The sequence below is a fragment of the Porites lutea genome, chromosome 11 (genome assembly GCF_958299795.1).
Source record: "Porites lutea chromosome 11, jaPorLute2.1, whole genome shotgun sequence".
Classification (NCBI taxonomy): domain Eukaryota; kingdom Metazoa; phylum Cnidaria; class Anthozoa; order Scleractinia; family Poritidae; genus Porites; species Porites lutea.
Window position 1 is genome coordinate 9,891,211 of NC_133211.1, and position 13,831 is coordinate 9,905,041.

At 38.1% G+C, this 13,831-nt stretch overlaps 1 protein-coding gene across 1 annotated transcript; it reads left to right on the plus strand.

Moving 5' to 3' along the window:
- The first annotated feature begins 1,691 nt into the window (after positions 1 to 1,691).
- LOC140952969 (histone deacetylase 1-like) lies at positions 1,692 to 12,059 on the plus strand. Its single transcript, XM_073402437.1, has 16 exons — positions 1,692 to 1,777; positions 1,927 to 2,039; positions 2,187 to 2,304; positions 3,556 to 3,630; positions 3,722 to 3,860; positions 4,601 to 4,742; positions 5,068 to 5,160; positions 5,742 to 5,850; positions 6,792 to 6,932; positions 7,363 to 7,471; positions 7,818 to 7,876; positions 8,276 to 8,353; positions 9,498 to 9,849; positions 10,804 to 10,896; positions 11,351 to 11,394; positions 11,771 to 12,059. Exons 1-16 carry the CDS (start codon positions 1,726 to 1,728, stop codon positions 11,881 to 11,883), a joined length of 1,830 nt encoding a protein of 609 aa, XP_073258538.1. The 5' UTR covers positions 1,692 to 1,725; the 3' UTR covers positions 11,884 to 12,059.
- Positions 12,060 to 13,831: the final 1,772 nt, after the last annotated feature.

A 13,831-nucleotide genomic window follows, 5' to 3' on the forward strand; every position in this document is an offset into this window, starting at 1 on the left:
ATGCATCTGATGCATCACGCTTTTTAGTACATTTCTTTGAGGTCCACTGCACGACTACGACGTAAAACCTCCTAATTTGACGTTTTATGGAGGACGTGGAAATACGACGACGAATTTTCCTTCATCTTTTTGTAACTGAATAAAATTCTTAAGAATTCAACTCCAGGAAAAGTTGCCTGCATTTGACATATTGAGCGGGCCAAATAGACGCGATTAAGTTTGAAAGAACACAAATTCATTTTTTTTACCGACGTTTTCACTGCCGCCGCCGTCGTCGTCCCTATTGTACGAACCCGTCGTCCCGGCTTTCTTGACGAACACGCGTGGCAACAGGCTAGCTCGCTCCAAGATTTCCTGTCCTATGTTTGGTTACACTCATTGGAGTGATCGATCAGACGGGAAAATTTCAACCAATGGTCTCTGGAATCGGGCCAGTTTTCAGCTTTTGTGTACGATCATTTACAAGCTCTTTCTTAGTCTTTGTAATATAAACAATCCTCAGGGTCCATCTTAGACTTTCCAAACAAGGCTCTATAGGTTTTAGCCCACCTGACCTGTGGTTCATCTTTCACTGTTACATGGACATTATCCTTCTCAAATTTGAGCTCGACTTCTCGGTAAGTCTACGTGTACATATGCATGCATTGATATTTCCACATGTAACCTAGCCGTCGTTTAGTCGTTTCATCAAAACAATAATAAATAATAAATATAAATAAATGATTCCAGGGCAGATATATACGCGTCATCGTTCAGCTTGACACGTTTCTGTCGACGTCACTCGTTAGTTTCAAGAGATTGATTTCCGCTTCCGCCTTGAAAAGAGACATGCAGCCAAATCAACAAAATCAGAGCTAAAAGAAAGGTTCCTAAAAAGATTTTTCTATCCTGTTGAAGCCTTCATATAAAAGCACTGAACACATACGCCAAATCTTGGTTGCATACTTATTTTGTTACGCAGATTTGATTGTTTTTCCGAATTTTTGCAATAAAAAATGTATACTAAGTTGTCTGTTTTGTTTACTAAAAGCGTCTATCCAGCAAATTAGTTTCATTCCAGACAGGAAAGATGGCACGTTTGGAACGTGCTTTTATAGATCATGCAACGATTATTATTTTCAAATTATTAATGCATTAGCCAACAGGCTTTTAAGAGAATATCAGCTTTCGATTGGTCAATGTTGATCACGTGAGAGCCAGACACGTTGAAACAAGAGTACCGAAGAGTTGATAGTCTCTCGATCGTTTAATTATTGAGATCTATTTTTTTTTTTTCGCTTGCTAAGTAAAAGTCTGGCGGGTAATGCGAAGTGTGACCGTGACCACGTGGGACAGAATGCTTGAGAGAATATTGTTATTAATTCGGTCTCATCTAACGGCTGATATTATATTCAAATTTAAAGTGTAGTAAAATGGATAGACGCTAAATAGACGCTGGTTAATGATTTCTTATGTCTGATTTTACGAGGAGCGTCGCCAAAATTGAAACGCATTGATTCTGTGTTAGACAGGAAAGATTACGTTTCAGAACGTGCTATCAAATGCAAGGACTTCATATAATAATTATTTTAAGCCATTAATGGCTTAATATTAAAGTAGTAGTAAACAATAATAATTTTTAAGATAAATAAAGTTTCTGATTGGCTGAGTTTGATCACGTGACTTTCTTCCATGTTTCAAAGTCGTGCCGAGGGGTCCGCAGCCGATAAAAGAAGAATAACCGGCATGGCGTACACAGCGCCCGGCGGAAAGAAGCGAGTTTGCTACTATTACGATGGTAAACGTCACATTTACTCTTAACACCACATAAACTAGCTGATAAATAACTTAAGTCGAGTTTTACGAAGTTCCAAGACTTTTCTTGGCGTTTAAGTTGGCTAATTTTGTCTTCATGGTTTTACCATCTTTTTCGTGTTCCAAACAAAGGTGACATCGGGAACTACTATTACGGTCAAGGCCATCCGATGAAGCCGCATCGTATTCGAATGACGCACAACTTACTTTTGAACTATGGCTTGTACAGGAAGATGGAAATCTACGTAAGTATATATGCTATTTCTCTTTATTTTCTGAGTAGAAATAATTATAAGTTGATTAGGCTGTCAAAATTATTTCTTCCCAGCTAATTTGCATGCATTGAAATGAACATCTTCACGCTATTTTTTTCTTCTTCTCTTAAAATTTAGCGCCCTCACAAAGCAAATTTGGACGAGATGACTAAATACCATTCAGATGATTACATCAAGTTTCTGAAGACCATAAGGCCTGATAATATGTCTGAGTACACCAAACAAATGCAAAGATGTGAGTACGGAAGAAATTAAAATATGACCAGCATGCGGTTTCCCATGCATTCTTCCACTCACTTTTCGATAAGCAGAACGGAAATTGTTCGTCCAGGTTTTTTTCAGGGACGATTTCACGAAAACTGTGTTCAGCTGTACATGATATGCCATCGTAAATTTATCTATGGAAGCTAAATCTGGGGAAAAGGTGGAGACTGTAATAACGAGATAGTCTTCCAATTTTAAACGCCGTTGCCTTGTAATGAATGGCATATATTGATCTTGTGTGGTCTTTGATCTTTGGTTACCCATTAACTGCAAAATACGTAAGAGGAAATTCTGAATCAAACTAGGTTAAATGCTGGTTTTATGTATAAATAGAACAGATTTTACCCACACAATTTATCTTGTGGTTCAGTTTATCTGTGGTTCAAATTTTATTTTCTCTTTATTTTAGGTATGGCAGTGTATGATACAAAATCAAATGGAAAAAATTTTAACCATAGATAAAACTGAAGCACAACATAAACTTTATGTATTGGAATAAAGTAAAATTATAACATCACAAATATTAGAATTTGTGAAATTATGGCATTTGTTGAGACTACCTGAGAGAGAAAGACAGAAAAAAGCTTCCTAGCTGAAAGTTAGGGTATCAGTGATTGATAGTGCGATATTGGTACTACTGTGATCTGATGCATGACCCAGTACAAATACTTGTACATTTGACTTGGATCAAAGTGTTATGATCCAGTGTGTTATAATCCAGGTTTATATATTTAGAGGCATTTTTGTATGGAATGATGCTAATAACCCACCCAAAACTGAACGAAATACTGGTTTTTGGCTGGGAGTTATTTTTTTGGTGCTCTTTCTAACAGATCCTATCATTTCACAAATTGTTTTTATGACATCATAACTTCTTTACTTTTTCTAAGAGGTGAGATTATTTGCAGTGTACTCATCATCTCTTTCACTCTAAGTATTATGTCAACGACAAAGTGAAGGTATTTTATTTTGTCGTTTCCATTTTCAGCTTCAGATTTATTCAGAAAAAAAAATAGTTTTACGGTCAACTGGCCTGCTTGTAGCTAATCAAGTTGGTCCAGAATTTAAGAGATTAAGGGAAGGAAATATTTATTAAATTCCAATAGTTTTTATTACTATTGTATAGCTTCATTTAACAACTAATGAAAATGAAGATGAAATTGATAGAAAGTGGGAATTATTATTTTTCCAGCTTTTTTAATATCTTGTGTTGTTGTTTTAGTTAATGTTGGAGAGGACTGTCCAGTTTTTGATGGCTTGTTTGAGTTTTGCCAGCTCTCAACGGGTGGCTCTATAGGTAAGCAGCAGATTATGATTCTGATCAATAGCTAAATAATTCTGCTGGAGTCTTTCTTGAGGTGTCAATAATTTTTGCCCTCTTTTTGTAGCTGGAGCAGTGAAACTCAATAAACAACAAACAGACATTGCCATCAACTGGGCTGGTGGCTTGCATCATGCTAAAAAATCAGAAGCATCAGGATTTTGTTATGTTAATGACATTGTTCTGGCTATTTTAGAGCTCCTCAAGTAAGTAGCTTTGTATTTACTTTCCTGTTTTTTCTCTGAATTTACTTTTACCCCCTTAATGGGGATGGAAAATTTTCTCTCTCCCTATTGCATTTCTGTTTTCCATTTTTGAGTCTCTAAAGTAAGCCATAGTGACAGAAACAGAAGCAGAAAGTTTGAGCAGACCACAAAGTACTTTCATCCCCAGACAACACAAACAAAAGATGGAAATGATAAGTTTTTTTCTCCAGATTCGGTGTCTATCATTAATTTTGCATGGAGGTAAACCAAAATGACAGAAATAAAGATGGAGGTGGAAAGGTTTAACTGATCATAAAAAGTGTACAAATATTTAGTCTAACATTTCTACATGGTCAACTCTCTCATAATGAAAAATGCTATTAGACAGACATTTCCCTGAAGTGGACTCCTAGAGATTGTCCCTGCCAATGATTCTTTAGTCATTTATTTTGCTTTCTATTAGTTGGACATGTACCTTAGATTGCCACTTAATACTGATGACAACGGTTTTTGTCTTAGAGACAGCTGACTGTACAGCTGTATATGTAACTTAGGATGTGTAGGTTTGTTTTTTGTAAAAAAATACAAGGTCATAAGATTAGTGGTTTAATTAACTTTGCTGTCAGATCAGAGTTCCAAGATAAGGTACTTGCTGTATTGCATGTTAATACTTAGTTGTAATATTATTTGTGTATTCCAATCATATATTTCATGATATAGCTTTTTATTTATTTTGTTAGGTACCATCAACGAGTTTTGTACATTGATATTGACATTCACCATGGTGATGGAGTTGAGGAGGCATTTTACACCACTGACCGTGTCATGACAGTTTCATTTCATAAATATGGGGAATATTTCCCTGGTACAGGTGATCTTAGGGTGAGTGTGTCTGAAGCTAGGGACTTCAATTCTAAATTTTGCAGTTCTTTTTTAGGTTTTCAATATTCTACTAGTCTTCTCTTAGCAGAATAAGGACTTTATGCACTACACGTCAATCAATTTACCAATAATTTGTAAAAGAATGCCTTTGGTGTAGGTGATTACATGAACTAATTTATAGCCACATGTTATGTTAACACGCGCAAACAAAGGCTGTTGTAAATTCTACTAAGATCACCAATTCTCCTTTGTTACTTTTGAAAATATATATGATATCTGTGAGAAATTACAGGATTATTATAACATTCTACTTCATTATTCACAGGATATTGGTGCTGGAAAAGGCAAATATTATGCTGTGAACTTTCCCCTGAGAGATGGCATTGACGATGACTCTTATGAGCAAATCTTTAATCCTGTAAGAATCAGTTAAAATGTTTTTGTAACATAGAAAGATAATTTTCCCCTAGATGTTAATAATATTATTTAAATGGGTTTTTTTTGCAATGATGCAGTGATTAGCTATGTGTAAAGTTGAATACCTTCAAGTTTTAATTCACCTTCCTTCAGTTGGTGTTGTCTATCAAAGGGTTTGGTATACTTCGTAACTAGTTAGCGGATTGTTAGTGGATACTGGTCTCTGTGCATTTACCTCGGTTCCTCCATTTGAGGAATTTGTGTTTGCCTTTTAACTGCTCCCTTGCCATGCTGTTTCAGATCAGCACTGCTATGGCTGTGGTTATTCTTTCAATAATGTACTGTCTGTGAAGATGGTAGATACATGTACTTGTGTATAACTAGCTTGTGCTGATGTATATTACCTTGTTATTATGAAATGTATCAATAATTTCTACTATCAACCACTTTGAGCCTTCAGTTCAGTGACAAATTTTGTTAGCTAAGGCCAATGTTATATTTTTATTAATAATATCTGCACTTGATGCTTCTGAGATTTTGTGCTTTTCATTGAACCACAAATATTATCATTTTTTCTCTCAGGTTATTTCCAAGGTAATGGAAGTATACAAACCAAATGCTGTTGTTCTCCAGTGTGGAGCTGACTCTCTTGCAGGAGACAGACTAGGATGTTTCAACCTGTCTCTTAAAGGTACAAACTACATATTCATACTCTTATAGAAACAGTTTATTATTTTATTGTAATCAATGTGAAACTCAGGAAACTGTGAACTCCAGAAACATTTCTGGAATGATAATAAATTGTGTTGCAAGAAAAAACCTAATCAGGGGTTAGAACACTAAAGTGCAGGCAACAACGAAAATTAGTTTGTGATTTTGCAGCTTGCTTGCATGTCCTGATCTTTGCTGTAATGGGTCACTACACAATAAAACTTCCTGAGATATTTCAGGTGTCCACAGTTTTCTTAGTTTGACAGGAAATTCAATTAACAATAATGCTTCACCAAAACTATGTCAAAGTCTTATCACCAGACAGTTCCCTTTAAAATATTGTTCTCCTCTCTGCCACTGTTGCCCCCCTCCCCCACTTCCCACCCCTAATTGTTATTAGTTTTTGGGGGAGCTTAGGCCTTCCCTTCCTGGAAGTCATTATTGAAGAGCAAGAAAACATCATTTGTAACATTAAAACTACAAATAAATATCAGTTAAGATGAAAAGAAAGAACGGGATTTTAGGGTGCGGAAGATAATAGTTATTCATGTAAGTTGTGAAATTAATTATTTTTTGAGCAAACATGAGACTGTTTTACTTACAACATGGCAAATTACTGTGTAGTTATACTAAACGATGAAGTTAGCTCAGCTTGAAGCAAGGTTGGTTATTAAATGAAGTTTATTTGGAGTTTATCGTACTGTGGCTCAAAGAGGTTTACCATTGTTCTTTAAGAAAAAGTTCACTTGTTTTGAGGTGGTGTTCATGATTTCCCCATGAAAATGTAGTAACAAACTACAATGATATTGATGTGGACTGAGTGCATGGTATGAACAGTGTTAAGGGGCAACTCAACTTAATCTTTTATTCAACTGGTGCACCTTATGACCATGTTAAATCTAAATTATTTCTTCATCCTAGGTCATGCGCAGTGCGTTAACTTTGTCAAGAAGTTCAATCTTCCACTGCTGGTTCTTGGAGGTGGTGGGTACACAATCAGAAATGTTGCCAGATGCTGGACATTTGAAACAGCAGTTGCGCTGGACTCAGATATTGCAAATGGTATGGTAACACAAATAAAATGGATGTTGTTTATTTATAGGGATTTTACACTGCTTATGAAGTCCAAAAGTTTACCTTATAACAAGACTGGGTGAATAAGCGATAAGGCACTTGGCAAGAGGAATATGAACAAAAAACAGATTGTCAGTTTGAATTTATGACAGATTGTTATTTAAATCTGCTTCTAGACATTTCTAAATGCACTTGCAAATTCTTTTTTGTTTGTTTGTTTGTTACACTGACCATTGCAATGAGATAAAAAAAGTTAATCCTTTCCTTTGTTGTCATCGTGAACACAGAAATTTAATGTATACATTGGTTCTAACCTCTTATTCTATGGACAAAATCCTATGATGCAGGTACTGTAATTATCAGAGGTTTACTGCTGTAATGTTCTTGATTTGCTTATTTTCTCTCATCTTTTCTTTAGAACTTCCATACAATGACTATTTTGAGTATTTTGGCCCAGACTTCAAGCTGCACATTAGTCCATCTAACATGGCCAACCAAAACACAAATGACTATCTGGAAAAAATCAAGTAAGAGCTAACAATACTTTTATTCCTAAATTGACTCTTCGTATTAATATAATAGTAAGTAATATTTATGTCTCCCTAATGAAAAAGACTTTGAATACAACAATAAAGAAAGGTGGTAAATTTTAAGATTAGCTATTGAATGTGAAAGATGAATCCTGTGAGTTTTTCACTCCCAAGACTTTTTTGTTTTGTAGTCTGAAATGTCATCCATTTCTTTGCCCCTCTCCCCATTGGGTGGCACGTTTGGGGGTAGGGCAAAGAGACATGATGTTTCAGACTATCTTGTGTTGTTTAGTTATTGAGATATTGACATTGTATTTTAATCGGTTTATTACTATTATCTTAGACAAAGATTATTCGAGAATCTCCGTATGTTGCCACATGCACCAGGAGTTCAGATGCACCGTAAGTAAACAATACCATGTGTACACTAAACACACTTTTATTTACTTATTTACCAGTTAGGTTGTTTGCTCAATACTGAGTATTTTAGACTGCTCTACCCTTCAAATGTATTTACACCTTTTTTCAATAGTGAGCTATAAAAAAGACAAATACTGATGAGAAGTACCTCGAATGTCATAACCAGTTTTGAATGGTGAACTCCAAAACTACTCTAGCATCTTTAGCTTCATCCGTTAGCCATCAATAAATATTACACCCCTGGAGAGCATGTCATTTCAGTCAATTTGAAATAACCTAGACAGTGTACATTCTTGATAGTTATTAATTCCTATATTTAGGCCGTTTTTAGCCTTCTTAAATGTTTGATGATACCCTGTGACACTGTGTCCATTTTGTTAGCTATTCCTGATGATGCACCTGCATTGGAAGAAAGTGATAATGAAGATGAATACATGGAACCTGACAAAAGGATTGGCAGTGAGTACAACACATAATGACAATAGAGTGGTTTTCGTTTGAGTGTCGTAAAACCAAAACCAAAGTAATTACTCTGGCCAATCACAAAGGACACAGACAATACATTGAACCAATCAAAACTCGAAGTAATTACATGTGGCTGACGCAAAGCGCGGGAAAATGCATGCGAGCGCGTCACAATTGGCTTTGGTTTTACTTCTGATTGGATGAAAAGGTGGCGCCATCTTTTAAGCCAATCGCATCGTGTAGAAAGTGCAAAACCAATTACTTTTCGACACTCAAATGAAAACCGCTCTAATGACAATAATCAACAGATGGTTAGCTAAATTGGTTGGATGAAAGACTATGGGGCAGTGGGCTCAGGTTCAATTCTCAGACAGGCCAACACTCAGGGTCTTAAAGTTACTAAGGAGAAGGTGCTGCCTTTGTTTCACATGTAGCTTGCAAGCTGGCTCACTTGTGTAAGTTCTGTTGCCAAAAATTTTCCTGAACTCACACAATTGAACTTGCTCACAGGCAATTTTACGTGCATATAGACTGTTTAGGGTTCTTGGATGGGGAGAACAACAGCAACAAAAAGAAAATGTAGGCCCCATTTCAAAGAAGTTTCAATGATCCGTCTCATAAATAAGTGCCCCCTCGTGTTCCCTCTTGTAACGAGTAGCTGGGAAAGAAACACCTCTGGGAACTTATTAGAGAGATTTTGGTATCCGTCCATTCCCTTGCAATCTCCTTTGCCTTTCAAAATAAATGGTGGCTACTAGCCTAAGATACTTGTTTTTCTCAATTCTCCCGGTTTCTTGTTGTGTTGTCCTTAACCTGCCCCTACGTATTCTTGTTCCTTGGTCCTAAACCTTCCTCTTTGCGGCAGGATTAGCTCAGTCAGTAGACCGCTTGAATGCAGAGCAGAAGGTTACAGGTTCGATTCCCAGGGCGAGACCAATACTCAGGGTCTTAAAATAACAGAGAAATGAAGAAACTCCCTTTGCTCATCAAGCGACTAGACCTTCACGTGGCTCGGATGACCACGTAAAATGGTGGGCCCGTCTCTAGTTGGGGACGTAAAAATAGTGTCCCCAGTTAGTACTTTCGTGCTATTAAAATACCTTGACACTCAAATAAAGTCCATATTTTTCCTTTGCAGTTCGTGATTCAGACAAACACATCTCAAACCCTGAGGAATACTCTGACTCAGAAGATGAAGGAGACAACAGAAGGGATAACCACGTGCCCAAAGAAAGCAGGCGAAAAAAACGGAAAACAACAGCAACACCAGTCGAGAAAATGGTGACAAACGGTGTGGAAAATACTGAGGAAACAAAACCACCAAAAATGGTGAAGGAATCTAACCCCAGCACCTCCCCTGTGGAGGAGAAAGAGAAAGCCAAGAGCTCAACTGAGGGGACCCCAAACGAGGGTTCACCACAGACTGTAGCTAACGCTACTACAGAGATGACGACAGAACCTACACCTGAACAGGAGGCTAGCAGAAAAAGGTAACATACCCGCCTTGCGGTGGTCATTTTCAGAGTCAAAGTGACTTTTTGGGACTACGTCACGCTTTTTGCTATCCACAGGTATTCAAAAAGCTTGGAACTCTTTTCGCATCGATTAAATTCCAAAAATAATGGTCCAGTTTTGTTATTTAAGACTATGTAAAGGCATTGAAACTGTTTCCTGTCGTCTGTTGCAACTGATGGCAAGGATCTGAGACGGGCCCAGCTTGTCACGTTTTAATGCTATGCCTGCAAAAGTCACCAAGTAAATTATTATGGTTAGTGCTTCCTGATAAAATTTGTTTGATAGCTTCCTTATACTTGTACCTCTACCGGAGCATTTTGTGTTTGGGTAAAGCCACGAAGTAGTGACTTCAGGGTAGATAGCATCATCCTCGTCACATCGCCCAATAGACCTTTTCGACCTTTTCGCGGTTTTTTTACTTTTGACATGTACAAGTTCGGGAAAATCCGTTGACACCACTGAAAAGAGCGCCGTAAGATAAGAAAAATTGCCAAGTTTGAAAGTGATTTGTAGAAAACTTATGATGATACAGCTCCTCAAAGTCGCGAAATTTTACAGACGTTTGTATAGTGGAGGGCACAAACTTGTTCCCGCGATACACACGTCTATGAATTTTCGCAACTTTGCGGAGCTATATCTTCAAAGTATCACTTTCAAATTTGGCAATTTTAGTAATTTTAAGGCGCTCTTTTCAATGGTGTCGACGGATTTTCCCAAACTGGTCCATATAAAAAGTTGAAAAAACCGTGAAAAGGTCTATCAAGGTTATCTTACCTGATTGGTCAGTTAGGTGTTGGTCGCGCTGTTATCGTTCGTCCGTCCTTTTCCAGAATTTTACTAAAGGAATTGTCATATCTTTCTTGAATTTTTAATTCTGGGAACTTTCGGAAATCAAAGAAGCACTTTATTTGCTTGTTCTCTGTATTTAGCCCCGAAGCTGCCGAAGAATCAGTACCAAGTAAAGGAGAAAAAGAAGAACCAATGGATGTTCAAGAATCTGAGACCCCTGCTAACACCAACGAGTGAGTATTGGAATTACAATAGATTACTCTTCATTTTTAGTCTTATTTCATTACTGCGTCTTAAGGCAATAAACTAGTCCAAACAGAAAATTAATTAAATTTTGGCAAGGTGGTTAAAAATAGATGTACATGTATGCGAAAAGAATTTGTTACCAGCATAAACAACTAAAGGAAGTTTGACAAAGTGTCCCCTTCTTTATCGTAGTAGTTATTCCTGTTCGTTTTTAAAATGGTAGTTTTCCTTTTTCAAACATTTCTTCGGATAGCAGATCTAGTTTAAAATAGTGCTAAGCCGAGTTTACTTTGTCAAAAAAGGGAGAAATGAAATTGAATCTATGTGAACCCATTTTCTGCGCAACGCGGACAAGTTGTTCCGGAAATCTGTATTAAACTCAACCAGGGTAAAGCCGGGTAAAATAAATAACTGCCCGCTTTTACGTTCTTTTTTATTTAGTGATACTTCCTCGAACACAGAGAAGCCGGCTACTGCAAGCTCAGGTGAATTTTTGCTTTTGTGTTTGCTTTTGTATTTTCTTAGAAGAAGTCATCAGATCGGCTATCCATCTAGATTGGTCTATTTCTTAACTGTGCACAGCAGAATTGGGTTTTTAGCGAAAACTCTAGAAAAGAGCTTATTTCATTCAGAATCATTCTCAATATGACCGGCTAATTCTGACTCTTGGTAAGCTCCCTTAGACTTTCCAAAAGTCCATCAAGGCTGGCTCAATGCGCCGACGCGCCAATCTTTCGCTGCTCGCTGGCCGTGCAATCTTCGGCGGCTCTTCCGATTTCCAAACAAAGGCAAATTGCATGTAGGTTGAGCATGTACGACCATAGAAAACTGTACCTGAATCAATTTGATTTTGTTTTCCAGCTAACAGTAATTCACCTAAGCCCCCAGAGGAAGAAGCGAAAGAAAAGACACCTCGAACAGAAGAAAACCCCGCAGAAGCTGAGAGAGAAGAGGAAGCTAAGATGGAGCAGTGATTCATTTACCGTGCTTCCCGTCCCCTAAACATACCTCACAACTTATTTTGTCTTTGTATGGATCCGCGATCTTTTTTTATTTTCAGGCTACTTTACTTTAGTTCTAAGAACTGTGACATTTGCTTTGTATATGTAAAGAATCCCATTATGAAGGCAATAAAATCTTAACTTATGTACTTAGTTTGAGTTAATTAGAATTATTAGCCTGAAGATCATGATTTTTTCAGGTGGAAAGAGAGGAAAAATACGTGAGGAGAAAGACATTGTATAACCCGGTTCACTGGAAAGAGAGATGCCTTGGAAACGAGTTTTGTTGTTCATTATTTACAGCACTAGAGATCGTGGTGTGGTCTGCTACCTACCGAAATTTCCTACTCCCCGTTATGGTTCGTCGCTGTTTTGTAAAAGAAGACAAGAACACCACCGTTCACCGAGATTTGCAAAACTGAAAATTTTAGGAATTTTTTTCCCATTGCTCTAGATTTCTCACGTTGGACTACTGCTGAATGGACTAAGGTCATGTCCACACAAATCCCGACATTTTTAAACCCGCACATTTTTTATCCGGATTCGTGTGGGCGGGGCCTAAAACCGCTCTGGAGAGCGGTTTCAAAACAATGCGGCTTCGGCTTCCACACTGGTTTCGTGTGGTCGGATTGTCGAGTCGTGTAAAAAAATACCGTAAAATTCCGAAAATAAGCCCCTCCAAATATAAGCTCCCCAAACTCGTAACGCAAGAAACCCTCCGTTAATTCGCCCCTCCAAATATAAGCCCCCAGGGGGGCTTGTACTTGGAAATTTCCGTCAAATACAAAGTAAAACGGTAAATTTCCTTCCAAGAAGAAGGCTAACCCAATCGATTTTTAAACGCAAATTTCCCTCCGTGCATAAGCCCCTCCAAAAAAAAGCCCCTCAAAAATGGCCTTTGAAAAATATAAGCCCCGGGGCTAATTTTCGGAATTTTACGGTATGCGGTTTCAAAAACATACCCATTCGTGTAGTGGCAACCTCGTCCACAGGGCTTTTCCCTTGAAAAATGGGTGGGACGCCCCACCCATTATTTAAGGGAAAAGCCCTGGGGACGAGGTTGTTGTAGTCGTAGCCTTGATGGAGGTTGCACGCGCCTGTCGGGCTCCTGGCAAGGGCGTATGAAGGGCCTGGGCGTATGTCGTGCCTATCGTTTTACTTTTACACGCACATTGGGCGCGATCCATTCATCCAAAAGTCCGACCGGTCCGACCGGGAAAAGTGGTCCACCTCAAAAGGTGGACCAGTTTTTTCGAAACTTTTCCGCTTGGACAGAACCGATCCATCGAGTTTTGGACGGAAATTTCCGGAAATTTTGGTTGAATGGGTCGCGCCCATTGACTTCACTCCAAGGAAAGATGCTACTACTACATTTTTTGCTGGGAAGTATATATTCGTATTACGTGCCACAAAGCACTCTATCAGCCATAAAATGTTCGAGTTATGGATCCTGGAATTTTCGTATGTGTATATACTGTATTAAGCGAACCTTGGCCTGTCTGCAGCCGTCTCCTCCCCTGAGAAAAAATCGGAGAAGGGGGCTTCTGTACACAGGCTAGCCGTAGTGTCATCGCATATCCGTGACAATTTAATCGCAGTCAACGAGTGTATTTGAAGACGTGGGAGGTTGGCAGTCCTGGGTTTTACTAGACTCTTCCAGATGAGTCTTTTCCTTATTTTATACTCGAGTTCCGCCCGTTCTTTCTAACCTCGTATCTGGGGCTCTTGAAGTACGGCTTTAATAAACCGCGCGACTCAAAGAAAGCCAGAAACTAAAAAAAGAGAGATGGTGATCTTCGCTTTTGCCGTCTATTTTGTTACGAAGATTTCAAAAGAGAAAATAGAAGGTCTGTGAATGGGCTTAACTCAATTGTCTTTCTTTTGTGAATATCTTTTATTTGCATGCTATAAATAGTGCCAT

Bases quoted from the DNA above. Each gene is read 5' to 3' on its own strand.
- LOC140952969 (XM_073402437.1), top strand. From the start codon at position 1,726: ATGGCGTACACAGCGCCCGGCGGAAAGAAGCGAGTTTGCTACTATTAC. The intron at 3,861-4,600 runs GTAAGTAGCTTT...TTATTTTGTTAG, and splicing joins GCTATTTTAGAGCTCCTCAA to GTACCATCAACGAGTTTTGT. The intron at 7,472-7,817 runs GTAAGAGCTAAC...CTATTATCTTAG, and splicing joins GACTATCTGGAAAAAATCAA to ACAAAGATTATTCGAGAATC.